This window comes from Stylophora pistillata, chromosome 2 (assembly GCF_964205215.1).
Source record: "Stylophora pistillata chromosome 2, jaStyPist1.2, whole genome shotgun sequence".
Lineage (NCBI taxonomy): Eukaryota > Metazoa > Cnidaria > Anthozoa > Scleractinia > Pocilloporidae > Stylophora > Stylophora pistillata.
The window spans coordinates 50,857,378-50,879,013 of NC_142520.1; the positions used below are offsets into that span (position 1 = coordinate 50,857,378).

At 38.2% G+C, this 21,636-nt stretch overlaps 2 protein-coding genes across 5 annotated transcripts in view; one reads left to right on the forward strand and one right to left on the reverse strand.

The window, feature by feature from the left end:
* Nucleotides 1-362, reverse strand: part of LOC111328629 (large ribosomal subunit protein uL30) — a 3,770-nt gene extending 3,408 nt beyond the window's left edge. Inside the window, exon 1 of one of the 2 annotated variants that reach the window (XM_022933105.2) lies at nucleotides 239-362. In XM_022933105.2, the coding sequence (XP_022788840.2) occupies nucleotides 239-276 (38 nt within the window). In that variant the 5' untranslated portion in view covers nucleotides 277-362. Of the gene's footprint in view, nucleotides 1-160; nucleotides 187-238 lie in introns of those variants that run through there. The other variant, XM_088748346.1, reaches the window with a different exon arrangement.
* An 8,414-nt stretch (nucleotides 363-8,776) lies between these two features.
* LOC111328628 (alpha-1A adrenergic receptor) lies at nucleotides 8,777-18,502 on the forward strand. Of its 3 annotated transcripts, none has more exons than XM_022933103.2 (3): nucleotides 8,777-8,910; nucleotides 16,659-17,269; nucleotides 17,886-18,502. In XM_022933103.2, exons 2-3 carry the CDS (start codon nucleotides 16,738-16,740, stop codon nucleotides 18,359-18,361), a joined length of 1,008 nt encoding a protein of 335 aa, XP_022788838.1. In that variant the 5' UTR covers nucleotides 8,777-8,910; nucleotides 16,659-16,737; the 3' UTR covers nucleotides 18,362-18,502. The 3 variants fall into 3 exon arrangements, with proteins under 3 accessions (XP_022788838.1, XP_088604470.1, XP_088604469.1); XM_088748344.1 differs by lacking the exon at nucleotides 8,777-8,910 and adding an exon at nucleotides 10,280-10,410; XM_088748343.1 differs by lacking the exon at nucleotides 8,777-8,910 and adding an exon at nucleotides 14,095-14,234.
* The last annotated feature ends 3,134 nt before the right edge of the window (nucleotides 18,503-21,636 follow it).

Consider the following 21,636-nt stretch of genomic DNA (forward strand, 5'->3'; position numbering starts at 1 on the left):
TGCTCTACAAAATTTAAAAATAGCGATTTTTCTCGTGACGAATCTCTAGGTTCGAGGGACCAAACATGACAAGATCATGACTCATCATCGCGCCCTTTAAATGGTTTTCTCAAAAATGTAACCCAATAAAATCAAAGAACAGCTTATAAAAAACAATTCCCTCATGAACATAAGGTTTTGGACGTTCAACAGCAATGCCGATGGAACGGATAAAGTCTGCTTCTTAATCCTCACTCACTTATCGGCCATTGCTTCCCCAGGAAAGAGGACTAGCATTATGGGTAATGTCTGCCTAGTAGCCTAGCCTTGATTGGGACTACTTGTCGTGTAAGTCATACAACGTGTCCCCAGCTAGAGAAATGGAATCGATTAATTAACGGATCCATTCATTCTTGACTTTTGAATGGCTACTGAGCTTGTTATTATACTATTAGGCTCTAGACAATAATTAGGCTCCATTCAAAATCGACCACTGACTGCTCCACAAATCCAAATCGGTGAGCAAAGACTACAAACGTACGATTAGGTGTCGATGTATTTAGCACCGGCCCGTGTGTTAATTACGGACACTAGTGTGTATACATGATAGAATACTGATTGCTAAAACAAATACCCTTTTGGAGGGTAGCCAGATGGCTATTCACACTTGAATACGCAGTAAAGCTGTTGATGTCACTTCATAACTGAAAAAAAAATCGCTAAAAAGAACTTTAAGTTACAATCACGTACAGAACTGCTTAGCAACGCTACCCCCATACTTATAATTCCAGAGATCACGTGGCCATTTTGGACAATAATTAGCGTGTTCTGTCCGGTATTTTTTCATCATAAGGACTGCAGCCCGAAAAAGTAGTTAAAAGGTGTGTTAGTATTACTTAAAAGAAATGCCGTTGTCTCGTTGTCGGAACAAACTCTGACCAGTCAAATTGGGGAAAACGTTTATCCCGCCATTGCTCGACATTGAGTCATAGAGGTGGAAAGAAACACGCCGAAAACAAATTGTGTGACAGCAATTAAAAATTTGAATTTATCGTAGAATACATTTTTGTAACACATCAACGCAAAAAGGGAAACAATATTGGAAAAAAATGTACGGCATATCAGTATACTGTATCGTTGATCACCTGAAAAATAACGAAAAAGGCCCAGACAAAAGCTGATGCTAGAGTTTGAAGCGACAGTTAGGAAAAAATGAACGCTAAGTCAGTAGAGGCAGTGTTTTGACTGTTCTATTCCAGCCTTTCAACTTGGCATAACACCTATAAGCAATGGTTGAATAAACATGTTTTCACTGCGAGTAGAAACAAAAAAGGATTAAATTGTGCAGTCCTCAGCTAATTACCATTTGCAGGTTTGACGCCAGTAATTGCTGCTCTATTCATGACCGTTGTCATGCTTGTCGCACCCTTTTTGTTCCATAAAACCTTACGTTAATCATCTTTATTTGATCAGTCCTCAAGAGTGTGCTTTTATTCCAGTACAGTGCTTTGAAAGACTCGCCGGTTCCACAAATCGTCTGGAATTGAGTTTTTGTTAACTAAAGCCGTGTTCAGCGTACGGTAAGATAAAAATGATAGTTAATTTAGTTAACTCAACATTACAGATATATAAATATGCTTGCTAGATAGATATCAGTTGGGCAGATAAAAAAGTTCAAATAGTGGTTTTAAAATCAATTTTATTTCTCGTTTTCAGTCATACTTCCTCCAGCTTTGTTCAGTCCGTTGTATACGGTTTCAAACGGTCTGATAAAAGCTAGCTTATTAAAGTCCGAGAGATATTACCACCTGTTTCGCAAATGTTTTTCTTCGCATTATATTTACGTGCACGTATAAGGTACAAGATGTCCGGCTTAGCTTCAATTGCAGAGGTCGAAAGTAACTCGATCACCATGAAGGAAAAGAAGGTAGATCATTGTTAATCTTTCGTGCACTGTTTCAGCGGTTTTTTAAATCATTAAACTCGTCTGCTTATGTGTGTAGTTTTATTATTTTTTTTTTTTTTACTGCAAGCAATCAAATACTTTACCTAAATATTTCAAAGTTTTTCTTAACTGAAAAAAAAATTAAGTTAATCGTTGATTCGTGTCGCCTTGTCAATGTTTATCTTACGGATGGTAATCCCAAGGCTTCGTACAAAGACCGTATTTACACTCCCAAAGTCTTCCTTAACAAATATTTTTGTTCAAGGTAACGCCTTCACCATAACATCGACTGAGAAAACTTGTCAATTGAACGCTTGTTAAGGCAAAGCTGCTTGTGAAGGAAATCGTGCTCGTAGATGACCCCTTTCACACCTTCTATAAGTAGGGTAGCAAATATCGTGCTTTAGTTGCATGCATGTATATGATGAGCTAGCTTCTTAAGGAAACATCGTTCATCTTTTTTCATCTCGCTGTTAAGGAAACAGACCTGTCTGCGGAAAATTTGATAAATAAATGAGGAAACTTTGTATCCCTGAAATGCTATTATTCATTCGAAATCCCTACCAAGATAAACTTTTCGCAGTGTTTTATCTGTTTGACATGCGAATCATATCATTGTTGTTTAACTCTACACTCCATAATTAAATTAGACTGATTTATCGAACAATGTTTGAAGGATGTATGGACTGATAAGTGATTCAAAAATACCAAGGAAAGCTGAATTAAACGGAAATATTTATATGCTTTCTAGCGATTGCAACCTCTTGGAGAAGCAATAAGTTGCGAGATGTCTACTCAGTCGTGTGGACTCAGAATGCTGTTGATTAAAGCTTAATCAAGAGAGTTGATTTTGTTAATTCCACAAATGTCACTTTTATTTTTGGAGTTCAACGGTCTACTCCAAAGTTTGAGAATGATTTCGCTGCTAATTGAATTTTATCACCTTGTGCGAAAACACAATACCACCGATTAAATAACTAATATTCAAAACAATCAAAACTCAACTAAGTGATCAGCTATTCAGATGTGGTCGCCATAATTGCTACGTTGGTTTTTAATTACATAATCATGCATAAGTAATGCTCTCTTAACCTCTGCAGCTCTGATATTTTAATACCTACTCACATACAATAGGTGGGCAATGTTTCACGAGCACTTTGCCTTCGCTGCAGTTGTTAATTAAACGAGCTACCCGATATGATAATTTGGTTTTATCAACTGAGTTGATAATGTAAATTAGGGCCACCTTAAAAAGTTTCAAAGCTGACATTTCGAGCGTTAGCCCTTCGTCAGAGCTTCGTGAGTTCACTCTCATGACCGAGCGCTAATGCTCGAAACGTCAGCTTTGAAATTCTTTCACCAGTTTACATTATCAACTCAGCTGATAAACCCGGATTACCTTGTTATTCCCACCGACACAGCATCACAGTTTCTTTAGAAAAGCAAGCGTAAAGGCTGCCATGAATCCTTCTCATCTTAAGCCATTATCTCGTTACTCCTTATCTACACATAAACATAATCTCTAATCCACTTCTCTGGATAAAAGCTAAACAAATTTTCCTAAACACTTACCAACTTTACCCGGTATAATGTCGCCTATAGTGTAACAACCCCGAACTTTATCGAGTCGCTTAAGCTTGACTAATGCTTAACTGGCCGCAGTCGTTTTAATTGTTTGAGGGAGGGACACTGATTCTTATATAGAGTGCAGTGGTCAGTAATAAAAGCTGGTTGCGAACAGCCTAGCTATCGCCGCCTAAAAAAGCAATCTCTCTTGTGTGTGTTCGCCTTACAGCTCCTTTTGATTGTTACAATTGCCTAGTTTACCGTCGCACTCGGTAATGGATCATGAGTTATAATGAAAGTCCTAACAGAGCCTCTTTCCATGCATCAGTCAAGGACGCTAGCGAAAACTGAGCACCAGGAATAATGCTAATGCGCCAAGCTTGTAGCTTGCGCTGAACTCTTAAGTGGCGATGGGCTTTAAGTTAAAGGCCGGTCTATTTAAATAGGATTTAGATCTTTACGTTTACTTTACGTTTCCCTAAGATATCGTTGTTTAGTACCGAACACACAAGTGAAGAGTACTTTTCACGCGCGCTGATTGCCTAGTTTGGAAGTAATTAGCAAGTACTGTTCGCTACACCTTGGAGAATAATTGATGACCATTTCTTTGACACCGATACCGGCCATAGTAAATCAAGGCAAGTTGATGAGCTGTGGGTTTTAAGAACTAAGCTGAATACATCGAGTGTTTTTTTAGCAGAAAGTATAGCCGGTGAAATTTGGAAGAGTGCATGACTTCATCAGAGTATAGGCCAGTTTGTAAATAATAATCATTTGTACGTTTTAAAACCTCTCATTTGTTCTTTTCATAGTTGCCATGGTAACTTACGCGATTCATATTACCCGTTCGAGTAATACTAAATCCTTGGTTTATCTCATTCTTTATTATAATCCCTAATAACAAGCTGAGATCAGGACAGTTGAGCTCTTAAGTTTTTGTTTTGGTAAAGCCACATTCGATTTTGACTTCGGGAAAAATAAGCAAAGTAAATATAAAAAAAAAAATGGATGAATTTACAAGAGAGGTCGGCACGGAATACTAAAAAATTTCAGATTTAATAAAAGAAAGAGAGAAAAAGAACCGTTGATTGCCGCCTGAGGGGCGCCGACTTTTCTCTAACGCCAATATGTAGACAAATACGACCTACTGCCGATATAAACAACCATTAACATCACTTTCATTTATTTTAAACTTCAACCTAATTAAGTCGTACATGCTAGGAGTCATTCAGAACATTTCGCAGTCCGCACTTTCATAAGTACTTAGAATCAACGATATAACAAATTTCACATATATTCACAGCGTTATCCCAGTGTCATTTCGTCGCGAAGGCGCTTTCGCTTTCCCCAATATGAAAAAAATCTTTAAGCTTTAATTGTCGCATGCTCCTGACAGAAGACAATAAAACACTTAAATAAAAAGCCAAGAGCAGAAGAACGATCGCTTGCATGCAAGCGTAATTGCACAAGACACTTGTCACTATAAACCAGAATACTATTTTAAAAACACACATTATCTGTAGGTCTGTATATATTCGCTTTCTTTGAAGCTTGTCCGATTTCCAGTTCACAGCCGATGAACGTAAAGAAATATTCGTTTAAAGGTGCATCACTTAAGATGCACGTACTTTTAAAAGAACATCTACTGAAACGGCTTTTCTTTAATGCATTATGGTGAGGATCGCTACATCTATATATAGATAAGGGCGGATTCCATTTTCAAATTCTGCGTTTACATTTGCATTCAAAACATTCAAAGTAACTGTTTTTCAGTCAACGCCATTTGCAATTTTACTGTTTTCTCCTTTTGGATAATTACCAAGAATGTGCTCGGAATTGTCATTTTTCTTTCTAAGAGAAGCAAATGGAAAAAAGGTACTTAAAAAAAAAGTTTCTGGTAGCTCTTGGTAATTGCCTTAAGTATCAAACTAAATATATTTGCGTAAGATTTTCATGGGTACTTATCCAAAAGATGAATGACCAGGTATATTTGCTCTTACTGTTCGGTGACAGACACCCTCAATATAGAACTATATCAGTGCTTTAAGCGATTCCTTGCTAATCAATCTATTCTATTCCCTTGTGCCTCATTGCGAAATATGGTGCCGACAAAAAATGCGAGTTTCGATAGAAGTCAACAGGTTAGATGTTTATATCTTTAAGCTTGCCTGCCCACCTCTCTATCGAAAACAAAAAAAATTTTGGACAACGGGTGAATATCAAAAGACTGTAGTGTACGTGTGTAATAAAATATAAACATCGGCCAGGCAAGTCTTGCCAAAGCCGAGAAAAATTAAAAATCACTATCATTAAAAAACCTTTTGTGCAGTGTAAACGAGGCTTTCACGGTTCCTAAATGAGGTTTATTGAAACATCATTTACGCCGTTGAAGAAGCATTTGTCATCGCCAAATACAACGTTTTGCAAACCTTTGAAGTGTGTCACTTTTCCGGCATCGTTTAATGCATTGTCACTTGTTTTTCGAAGAACGGAGAACGCGAAATATCTGTGGTTAGAAACTAATGGAGACAAAATAGAGTTTCGGTTTGCTTTTCAAACGGCAAAATAATGTGGAGGAATATTTTTTGGGTAACTCGCAGTGACTGGATAATTTTAGTTTTGTTTCTGACGAAGGAACGGCAGTAAGCATATGTTTGGTGACACACATCTTCAATATAGGGCTTTATTACAAATATCACGCGGTATTTGTACTGTAGAGTACCGGTTAAACAGGTTTTCTCGCATCTGCAGTTACGAAATAAAAAATGGTGGACAATTTGAATCATATTTCCGACCACGAAGATTCAGGATGGCTGGCAAATATACATCCAAGTTTATTAGGTGAATCTAACGAAGAAAAACAGCTAGACGACCTGGAAAATTTCTTCATTTTTTGAAGGAAAAAGAAACAGCAAGACGGCAACCTGCCAATTCCGTTCCGCTTCGCATACTTCTGTCACGCACTCCCAATAAATAAATATCCGCGAAATTCGCCCGCACTGAAATAACATTTTGGCGTGTTGAAAAATAAATAACTTATTAGACGTTTTGTTGTGTAGTATCGCTGAGTATTTTTACTCCTTATTTGTATTTTGACTCGCCCTACGGGCTCGTCAAAATACGGCACAACTCGTAAAAATACCCAGCGATATTACACAACAAAACGTCTAATAAGATATATTTATTATCCAGCTACACTCCGTAGAGTACAAATAACGCCATATATAGAGAAGTACAAATATCACTCAGTATTTGTACTCCAGAGAACCAGTTAGACAGATTCTCTCGCATCGCGTAAGCGAAGAATTAGATTGAAGTTACGAAAAAAAATGGCGGACAATTTGAGTCATATTTCTGACCAGGAAAAGTCGGAATGGCCGGCAAATAAAGATCCAAGTTTATTAGATAAATCAAACGAAGAAAAAAAAGCTAGAAAACCAGGAAATTTCTTCATTTATTGAAGAAAATAGAAACAGCACCACGACAACGCGCCAATTCCGTTCCGTTTCGCATACTTCTGTCACGCGCTCTCAGTAAATAGATATCAGCGAAATTCGCCCGCACTGAAATAACAATTTGGCGTGTTGGATAATAAATAGCTTATTAGACGTTTTTTTGTGTGTGTGTAGTATCGCTGAGTATTTTTACCCACTATTTGTCTCTTGGCTCGCCCTACGGGCTCGTCAAAATACGGCACTCGCAAAAATACTCAGCGATACTACACAATAAAACGTCTAATAAGATATATGTATGCTTTGGGCGTTTCATTACTAATCAGTTTACTCCCTTGTGCCTCATTGCAAAATATAGTGCAGTGAATCGGCAGGAAGGTTCCCACGGACGAATAAACCCGTGTGACCAAATGCTAATCACGAGCTATGGTCGCAGGCGAGCGTAATCTTATTTGTTTGGTCTCGTGACGCGCGCAACAGGTGGAGGGAAGGCCCTGCGTGACGAGAACAAACAACGACTACCAAGGAAATCTAGCTCCATTTGTATAATAGATAGATAACGTTATCCAACAGATAAATCGCTGTCCAGCGGATAAGTGATAGCAAAATGCACTACGCTATCCGCTGGAGATTAATCCAGTTGATAGCACTATCCAACCTTTCAACAACTAGGGCCTAAACTATTGTAAGTGTGGCACTAATGCAGTTTATTTTTTTGCTTATAATAATTTAGAAAACAGTGACAATAGAATAGGAGGGGGTGGGGGGGGGGACATTGGAATTTTTGGTTTTGCGGTTTTTGGTATATTTCAGATAGGTTTTTCGGTTGTGGTGTTCATTGCAGTTTACAGACTTCCCGTTTTTTAGAATCTGGTTTTCAGTTTTCGTCAAAATACTAATGTATTTTTGGATTTGGTATGCGATGTGCACGTGGCTTATGTTTCTTCCTACTTGGGTTTCTCTTCGATCTGAGCGGCAGTTATGTGCCCCCACTGATCTCGAATAACCGCGAAACCTCTTTATGCTCCACTTGTCTCCGCTGTAACAGATCGATTAGGGTTTTGATAACTGGGATGTGAAAATTTATCGGTTTTGCATGCGGTTTTCGGTTTGATCGAATTTTTTTGCGGTTTTGGATGTATTTTCAGTCCTACAGTTTAGCGGTTTCTAAGAGGCTCCAAAGCCCGCCTCCAACACATGGCACGTATCATTTCAAAGGAAGTACTTGATATCTGAATCGAGCCAAATTGTAGGATGCGCTTAAATGTCTGGATAATGAGTATATGTTTGAAACAACTTCACTTCATTCAGGAGTAGTCGCTAGCTAGTTCGACAGGTTTTAGTCACTCCAACAATTGCACCTTGATCATCCTATTGTTTTCGAATTGAATTCATTCCTGCCAAAGCTTTTTATAAACATTGTGATAGGCTTTATTTGGAATGATACATTATTCTTCAGTACTTTCGAAAATGAATTCGTTTTTAAAAGCTAACGTTGGACACGTTCGGAAAGCCCAGTTTTGAACAGTGGTTTCGTGTGGATCAAATTCTTTTGTAAATCATTACCCTCGCTTCAAAACAAGTCAGGAGATTTTGACAGTTTTATCAGTTTTTGTTCACGGCAAATGTCGTTGTTTGTCCGTTGATCATGTGTTATTATCCTTTTCTTTTTTTTTTCTCTCTAAGTTGAACTCAGTATTAACCTTTTTTTTTCGTTTGTTCGTCTGTTGTTTGTGTTTTTCACCTTAAATCTTTCTTTCATTATTTTTTATTATGAAATGATTCATTAGCTTGGTGGAACCAAACAGCATTTGTGGCCTCTTCTGAGATAGGCATGAGTCAGTTGGCACACTTCCGTGCGCGGCGAGATAAAAAAGCGGGCAAGAATCGACAGTGGGGGACATTTTAATCTACTGAACCTGCATAATGCACGAGAGCTGGATGTCAAACAATCCTGTTTTTTCCCATGTAAGTCATGTTAAAATTCAAAATTCAGTTATGATATTTGGGGGAAAAAATTACGCAGTTTTATCATTGCCCGACAAAGGTGGTAATAGCTAATAGTTTAGAATAATATTCGCGAGTCAGATTTTCATTTACATGGATTCTGCACATAAGTTAAATGAAAGGGTGAGTCACTCGTGTCTTGTTGTGAAATGACAAATCATGCAGTCTTTTAAGAGACCATGTTTAAGACTTATCCGAGTCGAAGTAAAAACTTTTGGGAAGACGAGCATTCGTTTACAAAACACATCATACAACAGAAATTTGTTGGTAAAGATATCATCCATACATTTTTATAGTATCATAAATTCCCAACCATCATCTAAGAATTTTGAAGATTAAGTTTTATAGCAGATGTAGTGAATGGCCCTTTCTTCAAACGACATTTTTAGATCTTAAACTCAAGTATGTTTGAGGAACCACCCTAATTCACTAATTTATCAATTCATTTATTTAAATCTATTTATCAATTATCACTTTGACTGTGTGGCATAAGAGTGCGAGATACTATCAGAAAGTTTTAATTTACACAGCAAGGGCTGCGACTGTCGCGAACTTAAATTTCATATTTGACATTGAGAAAAATTGAAAAGGTCATGGTTGCTATGGTAACATTGTAGCTTACAAAGCTAATGGAAAACTGATGCTCTCTTTCTGATTTGAGATTTGTTTTTAAACTCGTGGTTTCCTCTTTGATGGGTACTTGTAATGGATTCATATTGAAGCCTGAGGAACATTTTAAAGTTTGTAGCCTCCCTCTTCAAAACAATTGCCTACAATTGGCCCCTGTCAGCATTATACAAAAATTGAATTTTTCAAAAATGCTGCTTTCAATTTGACTGAGACCTAACCTACGATACTTTCCGACATTGCGGCTCATTTGAACGCCTCAGGTAAAATTTTTAGTCTGATTTACTTTTAACAGTTGTCGTGGCGAACTAATAGTCTGTTGTCAAAACGGGAAAATAAAAAATGAATATTTTTTTTACATGAGAGCGGAGAAACCAAAGAAATACCTCACTCGTGGTTAGAAAGAAGAACTTAAGTACAGTAACGATAAGATAAAATAAAATGCTCTAATTCAAAGCAACAGAAATTGTATTCATAAATAAAAAGGAAAACTTCCGACGTGCTCACAGTGCTGCAATGAATATTATCCAAATTTTTGTAATTCAAATAAAATTTGAACGCCTTGGGGGCAATTGACTCCTAGCTTCTTTTGTCTTTTAGAGAAAACAATATTCTCAGAATGATATTAAAGTCGTAAAAGGAAATTTGCCAGTGGGAAATTAAAAGAACGACATATATTTTTCAATAGTTTATCAACAAAGAGTTGTATTTGTGAGCCCACAACAAATTAGGGAGGCTTCAAACTGCCGGCAATACTGAGTGCGGATAGTTCACTCTGGCGCACGTGCTGACACCGGTTCAATAAAAGCTACAAGAACATCGGCACCACAGCGGGTAAGAGATCGTTTTATGATGCAAAAACAAGTTAGGAAAAAAACAGGTTACCCTCTTCATTATTTTAGTTATTTAAACGGGCTTATCTTTCTCCTTAATTGCGAATTGAATTCAACTGCGCAGAGAGAAAGACCTCCCTTCTTTCAAATAGTTGATACAGTTTTAATGAACCGCATCACCGTACTCAGTCGCATGGAGTGCTTTTCAGACAATGCTCTTCATAGCTGCACGTCGATAAACTCAGTTTGGTTTACATTTAAAAAATTGGAGAATGATACCGAACAGTAGTTTATTATTGACCGGCCTTAAATTTGATTAGCTGACCACTGGAGGCAATTATCGCAACTAGTTCAATTTGATGCAGAAGACTACGAGTTTTATATTTCACGTTGCTTGAAAATGAAGTTTTTTTTTTAATATTTTGGAGGATTCTTGGTCTTCTCACCAGTCGCACTATCTATATATATCTTGCTATTATACACATTACTGCCGAGACCCAATCGGTCTCGGTTCCGGTGATTGCAACTTCGAATTCAGCTTGGAAGATGGCCATGTTGTTCCGATGGCGCGTTTCGTTTTCATACGCAAAGAATGATCAATCTATTGCAATTTCTCTCTTTCTGGATGACTAAAAATGCTGTGGAGTTTCGTACCTCAACATAAAGCTCAACCAAATTTTGTGTCAAGGGAGCTAATTTACGAAATATACGAAAATAATTTATCAAAAGCCACGCGCAAGTCAGTGAGGGGGTCGGCAACTCAAAAATTGAAATAAAGCGACTTTGATTCGCGCCGCACTGCAAGAAATTAATCTTTCCCCATAAATTTCAGTGGTATTGTGGTTCTTCGACTTAACCATGGAGGTCAATGATTCCGTGATCATGTATAATGTCATCTGAGAAGTCTTTAAGTGAGAAAAGATTGAAATCAGCCACATCATGTACTGACTCAAACAGATCTCTCGATCCATAAGGGTAGGAGAGATAGTTTTTACCACAAAGGTACACATCTAATGTATTTTGTGGGATAATTGAACCCTGAGTCGTCCAGAAAATTTCTTTGTCTTGAGGCAAGAGAAAATAAACAGAAATTTTTCAATAACAAATGATTTCATCGACTTTATTTTCAAGTACTTGTGGTTTCAGTCATCAGTTGGTAGGAACTGATTTAAAGCAACTATGAACATAACAGATTGCTATATCAAATGTTCGTAAAAAAAGAGGAAATTCACGGCCATCGCGTCGCTAGAGTGAAAACATCCGAAGTTGATTCAGTTCAAATGTTCTTGAAGGAAACTGTAGCTTAATGAATTTTTAAGTATATGAAAATCATATATGTGTACTACGGTTTCATGAAATGTATGAAAGCGTTCCTCGCAATAATAAACCCTACCTATCTAATAGGTGGAAATGATTTTTTTGAGGCCTTATTTCCACCCACTGGATTAGTAGGGTTTACTTCTGCAAGGAACGCTTTCACACATTTCGAAACTGTAGTTTGTTCCAGCCTTTTTGAAAATTTGTAGTTCACGGAAAAAACAAGTCAACAGAAGTGTACTGTCTTTGTCTTTAAAACTTTAACCATTGCAAGCTTTACCTTTGAGCCTAATTTTGTAATTCTCCCAGCCCGCTATAATTTTAGAGATCACTCAGTTCCACTTTCTGGAGAGTCTTCCTTGAAAATCGCAAAAATGACATGAAGACATTGCTTTAGGCCTGTCATCTCCGGGAACTTGTAATAAAAGACTGGCTATAGAAATTACAAAGCAAACAAAGAGAGAAAAGTTTCAGTTCCCAGGATTTGGAAGAAGCGGAAAATTAAAACCTTTCTAACATCGTCAGAGAGCTTCTATTTTTCTCTTCAGTACATTTTCCAAATCTTTTGCGTGACCTGTCGGTCAGCGAAAGCTCTGAAAAGCTATATTTTGATTGTCCGTGTTTTCCTTCAAAACTAGGAAATGGCCCGAGATATATATTGAATTAAAGCTGTTCATTCCTATTTGTTACAAAAGGAACTGGAAACTAGAAAACAAACAAAGAGAATGGCGACCCACGAAACGTTACATAAGAATGAGGAATTTGCAGTTCACAGTATAAGAAGAAACGGAAATCCATTCTCCTTGTTTTCCTTCTTTGATGAAGGAAATCGATTCTTTTTGCCTTTACAGGTGGGCTACATCGCGCGACACTCTGAAGTTCTCAGTATTCGTTGTTCCGCCGAGGTTCGCCAGTTATAACTTTGAAGATCTGTTTTTTTTTTTTCCGTGTTTTCCTTGAAAATCTGTAAGTAACCTGAAAACCTTACACTATCAGAAAGTGACCTTGAAACCGGAAAATAGACAGATGGAATGATGAATCGAGAAATTCAACTAAATAACAGCATTAGCGGTAAGCCAATCTGCTCGATTGCTTTATTTTAAAACTTGGCATCCCACGTAAGCTCATTTGGGTTGGGCCAAAGGTTGGGCGATTTCACACCCTATCTTTATCCCAGTCAAAAGGCGGAAAGGCTAAACTTCAGATTACCCGGTCACTCATTTACATGTCATTAAATAAGAATAGCGTCTATTGTGTTATGCCTCGTTCTTCAAAGCCTCCAAACACAGGTAAATGAGGTGGACGGGTCTTCTGAAGTTGCGCTCAGGATGGAAAGTTAGAATTCGTTAATCAACGATTCTCTGTGGCCTAAAGATCAAAACTAAAACAAGGTGGAACGGCGGATCAATTACATAAGGAAAGATAATCTATCAACTTACAGTGAGATCAGCCGCCGCCTTGAATAACTTGCAGCATCATCACTGAACTAAAACACTACAAGACGCGGCGAATACCTTCAAGATCGCAAAGTCAATGAAAATGCGTGTAACAAAATAAACTGATATTAATGAGTTGCAAATAATATTGGAAGTGATTTTCTGGAATCTAGCATCTCTGTTGGTGTTTCTTCGTCTCTGTTTGATCCCAGCAGCGTAATAATAATTAAAATTCTATCGCCAGTATTGTGAGGTTTTCACACAACTGCAACATAGGGTGCTTTCGCAGCTCTACGATTTATGTCTCTTTAATCCGTTGTTCACACCGTTGCTGTGAAACAATGAACAGTAGGGGTGTTACTTGCTCATGTGTGCATTAGCCAAAACAGATAAACTTTTCACACTCCTGAATATTCAATTTTCGAAACAGAATTTTTAATGCCACCTAAAGGGAGCAAAGAGAAACCTTTTTCTAACTTTTTAGTGCAAGTTCTTCTAAGTATTTTTTTTAGAGTATACATCTAGAGACATACAAACTTTGAGGCAAGTGCGATGAAACTAATTCAGGCCAGTCATCAGCGCTTCTCTCGGAATCATCGGTGATCCAGACAGTTGTGTATCCATTAAAGATTTCTCTTTCAGAGATGACAACTTACAAAAGCGAATGAGCGAGTTATGACACAAGCCAAAAAAACAAACGCATTAAACGACCCTATAATCTACAAGCTCGACCAACCATTATCTTCATCAGTCGATTGTCTTTACTTCTTCAAAAGGTTTAAAGATACTTTAAGGATGGTTTGCAAAACAAGCCTCAGGGGATTAGTAAGCTAGTTTCCGCATCATTTCAGTTTCAAAATCCCTCCTTGAGGTCAGACATTCAAAACAGATTATTTACCTCCGAATGCAATGCACAGCGGGGTCCATATCAAGGCAGTTGATCTTTCGTGTTACAGATAGAATTCGCGATTGCGAACGAAACCCATTAACTGAAGTAGCTAACGAAAAATATAGTCTGTAAACTAACATCTCGTCAAGGAAGAAGAAATTTTGGACGGACGCGCTTCCAGTGGTAAGTGAGCGTATCAGTTGTTTGTGAAACATGTCTTCATCTGTGCCGCTGGGACAAAATAAGTCGAGTGTTTTATTTCACGTTGAGAGTTAATGTAACCAGCGTAAGAAGGAAAAGTAATATTTGGTATTTTTAAGAACTTAAGAAGCATGTTTTATAGATAGACGTTTATCAGTTGCTTTCATGACATCACTATCGCCAGAATTCTGAACTGGCTTGCGTATTTCATGTAGAGAAACGCGACGATTTTCAGGCGAAGATTTATCATTGGCAACGGACACACTGAAACAAAAATAACAGGAATTTAAGTCCATCATCTCATTTAACTTGAACCAGTTCTTTATAACTCGAATTCCTTCTTTATCTTAAAATTTTACGGCTGATTTCCTAAGTTAATAGCTTAGATACAGAGATAAAATTATAACTTGTTGTGAAAACTCGGCGTCTCAAAAATCTGTTCTGTGATCGCGTGTGGTTTATTCACTGATAATATTTCTATAAAAAACATATACTTTGCAAATATCAACATAAGGCTAATAGCGTTAATGTTGGGGATTTTGAGGTAAACCAGACATAGTGTGCAAATTTGGTTCGATTTGCTAAGGCACATAATAGTTCTCCAGAATCTTTTCGGCTGGAATGTTTGCTCTAATTGATTGGAAATTACAACTTACGGTCACGATATAATTGACTTGGGCCCCTCTGGCCATATTCCATGCTAATGCTCTGAAATTTTTTTCCACTTTTCATTGTCACTCCATTTTTAATGACCTCAAAGCTAGTCCAAACAGCGCTGTCAGAAGAAAAGGAATCTCACAGAAAGTTGCTTGCTGTAGAATGCTAGTCCGATTTCAAGTGCTTAATTACGTGTGGCGATTGGCTTCTGTACACTTATTTCATTTAGATGTCTCAATTATTTTGAATTAAGCGATTTCTTATCATCTTTGTGATATGATTATTAGTTATTGGAAACTGGCTGTTTGCGTGTTCACCATTTTTAGTTTGGAATCTTATTCGCACTTACGGTATCAAAAGCACATTGTTTTTAATGCTTTTTTTTCTTATCATCTATACTAAAAACACCTGAAAACGCTGACGGAAAAGCTGTTTTACGAGAGCGGTTTTGGAAAAAGGAGTATTTTAAAACGTATCTTCATTGCTTAATTAAACGCACTGTTTCTAGTGTAGAGAAGCGGAACGGAGGCTCCTTTTAGATTCCGTCGACTTGAACATTTTCGGTTGTTCTAGTTTAGTGACAAAAGACAAGAGCGTATCAAGAAATATACTTTTTGAAATGAAGACACAGCATTATGGAGAGTTAAGGGCAATTATTTAAACAGGAAAGGCGAGTGTGCGTGGGACAATTGTGGTTTGCGACTTTGTTTGAGACGGACTGAGAGCTGTCATTTCATGATTCAACAGAAAGAGACGATACAAAGTCTCTGGGCGGAAACCGTTTTATAAAAACCAAGAGAAAGCCGGATTTGCGTGTTTTCCTAATAAGGAGGTCCGATGCGAGGGTTTTAAAATGTAAACTTATGGATATGAGCTGTATTTCTGATCTGGTTGCAATATGTAACTTAATCATAAACTCACTAATGAAGTTTTGTGCGTCTTTGCACTAATCGTTTCATACAAATGGACGAAAAGACCATTTAAAATTGTTAAAGTAGTAATCGGGTCTTTGAAGTACAGTAAATGACTTATTCACTTTTATCAGCGGTTGCCTTGGAGTGCGGTTAATCTACACTTATAGGATCGAGTCACGTAATGAGATGACTCCTTTCGTCGGTTTCGTTTAGTAAAGTTATTTTAACCTTCGTCATAAAACAAACTGACATCTACAGCAAACCAGACCAAGGTTTCAGGCATAAGAATATAACTTTCCTCGACCGTAAATGCAATAGATATAACCAACCATGGTTCAGTTTAGGAGACAAGAATTTGACCTCTCCATATCGCAGCCACCGGCGCACCTTCCGAAAATATTTTCGTCGTTCGTAAAACATCAGATAAAGAAAAATACACATGAAATCCATAAAACGAACTCTTAGATAACACCACGAGGTGAATAGTTGTGATTAATGTAAATCTCGTGCTCTGATTGGCCGGCGTGACATATTCGTCTATCAGCTTAAACATGATTTATTAGAAAAATTCAAGGTTTCTTTGGTGAGAAATTCGTTTCTGGATAACACCAGAAAACTTCTCTGTTGGCAGTATCAAGGCTTCCCTCGTCCGATAACGAGTTTATTATTGTTGGATCGATGCTGGAAGAGATTCTCCGCATTGAAAATATCGTTCGGTCCTGAAAAAGTCTTTTTTTTTTTTTTTCCGGAACCATCTCATGAGCTTATTCACGATATAAATTGTGATCGTTCCCCATCTTATCAAGCTATTAACTATTTTTTTCCATGCTTTCAGCGTTTTCCAAGGAGCAAATTTACCGGGTGACCTTCCCAGTGAGGACAAATTGCGCAGTAAAATCATTGGAGTCTTTGTCATGGAGCTTCCGGTCTCTAACACTTCCAACGTCACCGCTGCCTTGGGAACCGAGCCTCTGGAGCCTATTTTACAAGGGACCGTGGCATCTTTCGTTAGCGCCTCACTGATCTGCCTTCTGATCATAGGCGCCCTAATAGCAAACACTTTTGTCTGTTTAGCTGTGTATAAACAGCGCTCTGCCAGGCGGATTACACGGTATTTCATCATAAATCTTTGCCTAGCAGATATCTTCATTACAGTTATAAGTATGCCTATCTGGTTGATTTTTCTGCTGTATGACAGTAAGTCAGCTGTTCTAACTCTCGGTGAGACATTTGTCGAGATTTGGAGACACGTGGACATCATGTGCGGAACAGCCTCCATTCTGAGCCTGACGTCAATTAGTGTGGACCGTTATATAGCAGTTTCCAGGCCCTACACGTACGTACAGGCGATAACTACACGAAGGGCGATGCACATTATTGGAGGAATTTGGGTCTACTCCATGACTGTTGCCTTGTTGATCAAACCACTCCGAAAATATAAAGGTGGTAAGTAGTGCGATCACCCCCCGTTTTTTCTCTCTTTTTCGTCATCTTCTTCTCCTTTTAAAGACATAAGCGGTGTCAACTTTGTGCCCGGGTCTACAAAGATTATAGGCTGGTTTTCATCTGTCGAGAAATTTTCAGATACTCGACAAGGATTCCACTGTTTTTCACCATTCGAGATTTTTTCATCCTTTCTCAATTGTTTTTTTCTTTAATGGTTTATTTATACAAGCTTACCGTGTTTGCAAAAATTTATTTATGGAAAAAGATACTTCAAAACTACAAAAGAAAACAATACACTGCATTGTACACTATAGTACAAAGATAGTTGAGTTTAGTTAATTAATTGTTTATTGTCGAACACAGGAAAAATTAAGTATCAAAATATTAATTAATCGTGGGAACTAATTTTATATAAGGTCAGAAGCATTTTTAGTTACATGATCGTCTAGGATTTTCCTGATATCTGAGAACCAGCATTTAGACGATTGAAATACTGAACGAACAGACGGCAGAGAGGCTAGACCCCCTGATGGCTAAGCGACAAAATAACAGATGACTGAATGAATGGATGACCTAGGATAATCAGTTAACAATGATGAAAATTTTTCTTTTCCAGGTTACGCCATATTTGTCATGTGTGCAAGCTTCCTTCTTCCCTCATTAATAATCATTGCAGCTTACGGAAGTATGTTTCGCGTTGCTATGCGACACACACGTGGCCTGTCCCGTAGAGAAGAGGAAGAAAGCAATCATCACCACTGGCATAAAGAAATAAAGAGACACCTCAAAGCTGCTAAGACTGTTGCCTTTGTAATTGGAAGTTTTTTGTGCTGTTGGGCGCCGTTTATTATTGTGAGCGTTTGTTTTGCGTTTTATACATTGGATCCTACCGGAGCGAGTGTCACAAAGTGGCTGGCGTATCTAAACGCTGTTTTAAATCCTGTGGTTTATACCTGCGTTGATAAACAATTGAGAAGACTTGTGTTGAAGCGGCTGTCTTTTTGCTTTCGTGGAAGGCTTTGGATGTTTTTCAAAGAAGATCGCTTCGCATACGGTGCGACAGAAAACTCTTCGCCGATGAGTTATGTGTAAACAAAATGTTTTATAGTACGATAACAAATAGAAGAAGAAGCGGGAAATTAAGACGATGATGATGGAGAGCAACAATAACAAAAACAGTAACAACAGGAAAAACCAACGACAGTGGGATACTTGTGAATATCTTTAGCAAACAAGGAACGACATTTTCTGAGCAGTGGAAAAAAAAAAACCATCAACAACCAGCTGTTATCCCGAACGGACTGTCAACATTTTAAACAGCACCAATTCAGTGGCATCAAGAGGAGCAACAAATAAAAACAACATCAATAGAGGCAATTATCATAAAACCAGTAACGACAATGACTGGCGGCATACATAAATGAGATAAATCAGAATATATGCATGATCGTAAATGAAATTAACACCATTCAGCTTAAACGACAACAGAAGCAAAATAACCGCTAAAAATAACACCAAAAACCACAACAAGTAGCGACAGTGATAAAATACAGTGTCTGTTTTGAGAGTAAATAAGATGATCAAGGATGAAAAAATCAAAAGTTTTTCTCGTAATATAAAGTGTAATTGCTGAAGGATTGTGAAAATATTTTGTGAGGCACTTGTTTTTAGTCTCTTTTCTTCTCTAATTAACGCGAAGAATAGCGTTTTTTATTTCGCAGCATTCTTGGTGGAGATGTTTGTTATTTATCATTCAAACTGAGTTGTTGAGTTCTGTTGGCGGGAACTGAGGTTAAAAGAAAGAGCTCGGTTCTTAGCTAGAGGAGAGCTGAGTTCAAGCTATATCAATGAAATACTTCGGGACTTAAGGTGTGATTCATCTCGTTTCTGTTTAAGCTCTGTTTCGTGTTTAACTGAGACAATATACAGAGTTTAGCGAAGAAGTCGATCACTCCTCTGATATCCCAATATATGTCTTAGGAGTATGGCGTCAAATTGATCCGAATTGAAGATATCTTGTTCTCCTTTGTATTAATTGTTCTTTTATTTCATACATCATATTTTTGCCTGGTAACTCATTATTTATTGCTCGAGAGTCCAGATTGCTACGAGTAGAAGTCTTTATAAGGGTCTGCAGCGAATGAGGTTTTATTTAGTTATTTACAGGTATTTCGTAAATAAACCCTTTCAGGCGCCCAGTATGTCGGCTGATAATATCCGCAGCTGAGATATTGTCCAAATAAAAATGAATATTTGGTCGAGAAGCGAAGCTTCGAAGAAATTTTGAGGACAATCTCTCAGCCAAGGACTTTATCAAGCGACATACCAACAAGTCAGAAGTGGGTTTGTTTATATTGGTAATTTAACAGAGTGGAGTGCAGTTTGGTCTAAAGTGATACGACGAGTGATTTCAAGATTTCAACGAGCGCAGCGCGAGTTTGACTTGACATCACAAGTGTGATTTCAGACCAAAATGGCACGACACGAAAGTCAATAACCACTCTATTACATCAATTTTGAAAGCGCAAAATACAGCCGCTAACAAACACAGGTTTTTTTTCTGTTAAAAATTTTTCACTGATCCAGTGCTGAGCTGGTTTGTAAACAGTTGCAAAGGTTCCTTTTCATTTTTCTCTAATTTGATTAGTTAACAAGCCTTGAAATATAATTGGTTATTCTGTTTTAATAAAGATTTCTCATAAGCTGGGAAAAAGATGTGATTAAGGACAAGAAACTATGCGATTCGTGAATAAATCACACCAATGAGAGCCAAGCAGATTGCAAGTATCACCTGTCATTTTATAACCCTCCCAGTCCATATCGTGGGTTGACAGCAAGTTTTGTTGACTTTTTTTGTTATTTTTCAAGGTAGCATTTGAAATCAGCTTTTTTATGTTTTTTTTCCACGGGAATCCACAGAATGAGTTCCTGGTAAACTAATACAGATAAAAAAAGTGAAACTCTTAAGCATTTTTTTTCCGCCGACTCTGTTTCTTTTCGATGGAAATAATCAGAGTATTCCTAGTGTATTCCTTTCGTATTCCTAGTGGCCAAAATGCCAAAAATTCCACTATAGGCTAGAATCGCAAAACGACTACTCCTGGATGTTTTGACATTTGGCCACTAAAAGCCAAAATGCAGAAACCGCACCACCCCTCCCTCCTGCCAAAATGCAGAAACCGCGCCACCCCTCCCTCCTGCCAAAATGCAGAAACCGCGCCACCAGAAGCGAAAAAATTCCAAAACGGCCACTACTGTCAAATTGCTAATTCAGCTACTAGTGACAAAAATGTCCAAACAGCCACTACTGGCCAAAATGTTAAAACTGACACAGGTGGCCAACAGACCAAAAAAGCAACCAGCCTTATCAAGATCAATGTCAAAACGGCCACTAGTGGCCAAAGTGCCAAAACAGCCACAAGTGGCCAAAATGCCAAGACAGCCACTAGTGGCAAAAATGCTAAAACGGCCATTAGTGGCTAAAATGCCAAAACGGCAACTAGTGGCCAAAATGCGAGAACTGCAACTAATGGCCAAAATGCCAAAACGGCCACTAGTAGCGAAAATGCCAAAACTGCCACTAGTGGCGAAAATGCCAAAACTGCCACTAGTGGCGAAAATGCCAAAACCGGGCCACTCGTGGCCAAAATGCCAAAACGACCACTACTGGCCAAATTGCAAAAGGACCACTATGGTGGCTAAAATGCTAAAACAGCCAGCAGTGGCCAAAATGCGACATTAGACACTGGTGGTTAAAATGCAGAAAGATTCCCCAGTGGCCAAAATAGCCGCTAGTGGCTAGAATGCCAACATGGCCACTTATGGCCGACTTAAACAGCCACTGGTGTCCAAAATGCGAAAACCACAACTAATTGCCAAAAAACAACCACTAGTGAGCAAAATGCAAAAACCGCCACTAAGGACTACAATAGCAAAACGGCCAATAACAACCGAAATGCTAAAACGGCCATAATTACCCAAATTACCAAAACAGCCGCTAATGGACAAAACCCCAAATCGGACACTAGTGGACAAAACCTCAAATCGGCCACTACTGGACAAAACCCTAAATCGGCCACTAGTGGACAAAACCCCAAATCGGCAACAACTTGACAAAACCCCAAATCGGCCACAAGTGGAAAAAACCTCAAATCAGCCACTACTGGGCAAAACGTTAAATCGGCCACTAGTAGAAAAAAAACCCAAATCGGCCACTAGTGGAAAAAACCCCAACTCAGCCCCTAGGGGAAAAATACCCCAGATCAGCCACTAGTGAACCAAACCCCAAATCGGCCACTACTGGACAAAACCCATAATCGGCCACTACAGGACAAAACCCCAAATAACCCACTAATGGACAAAACGCC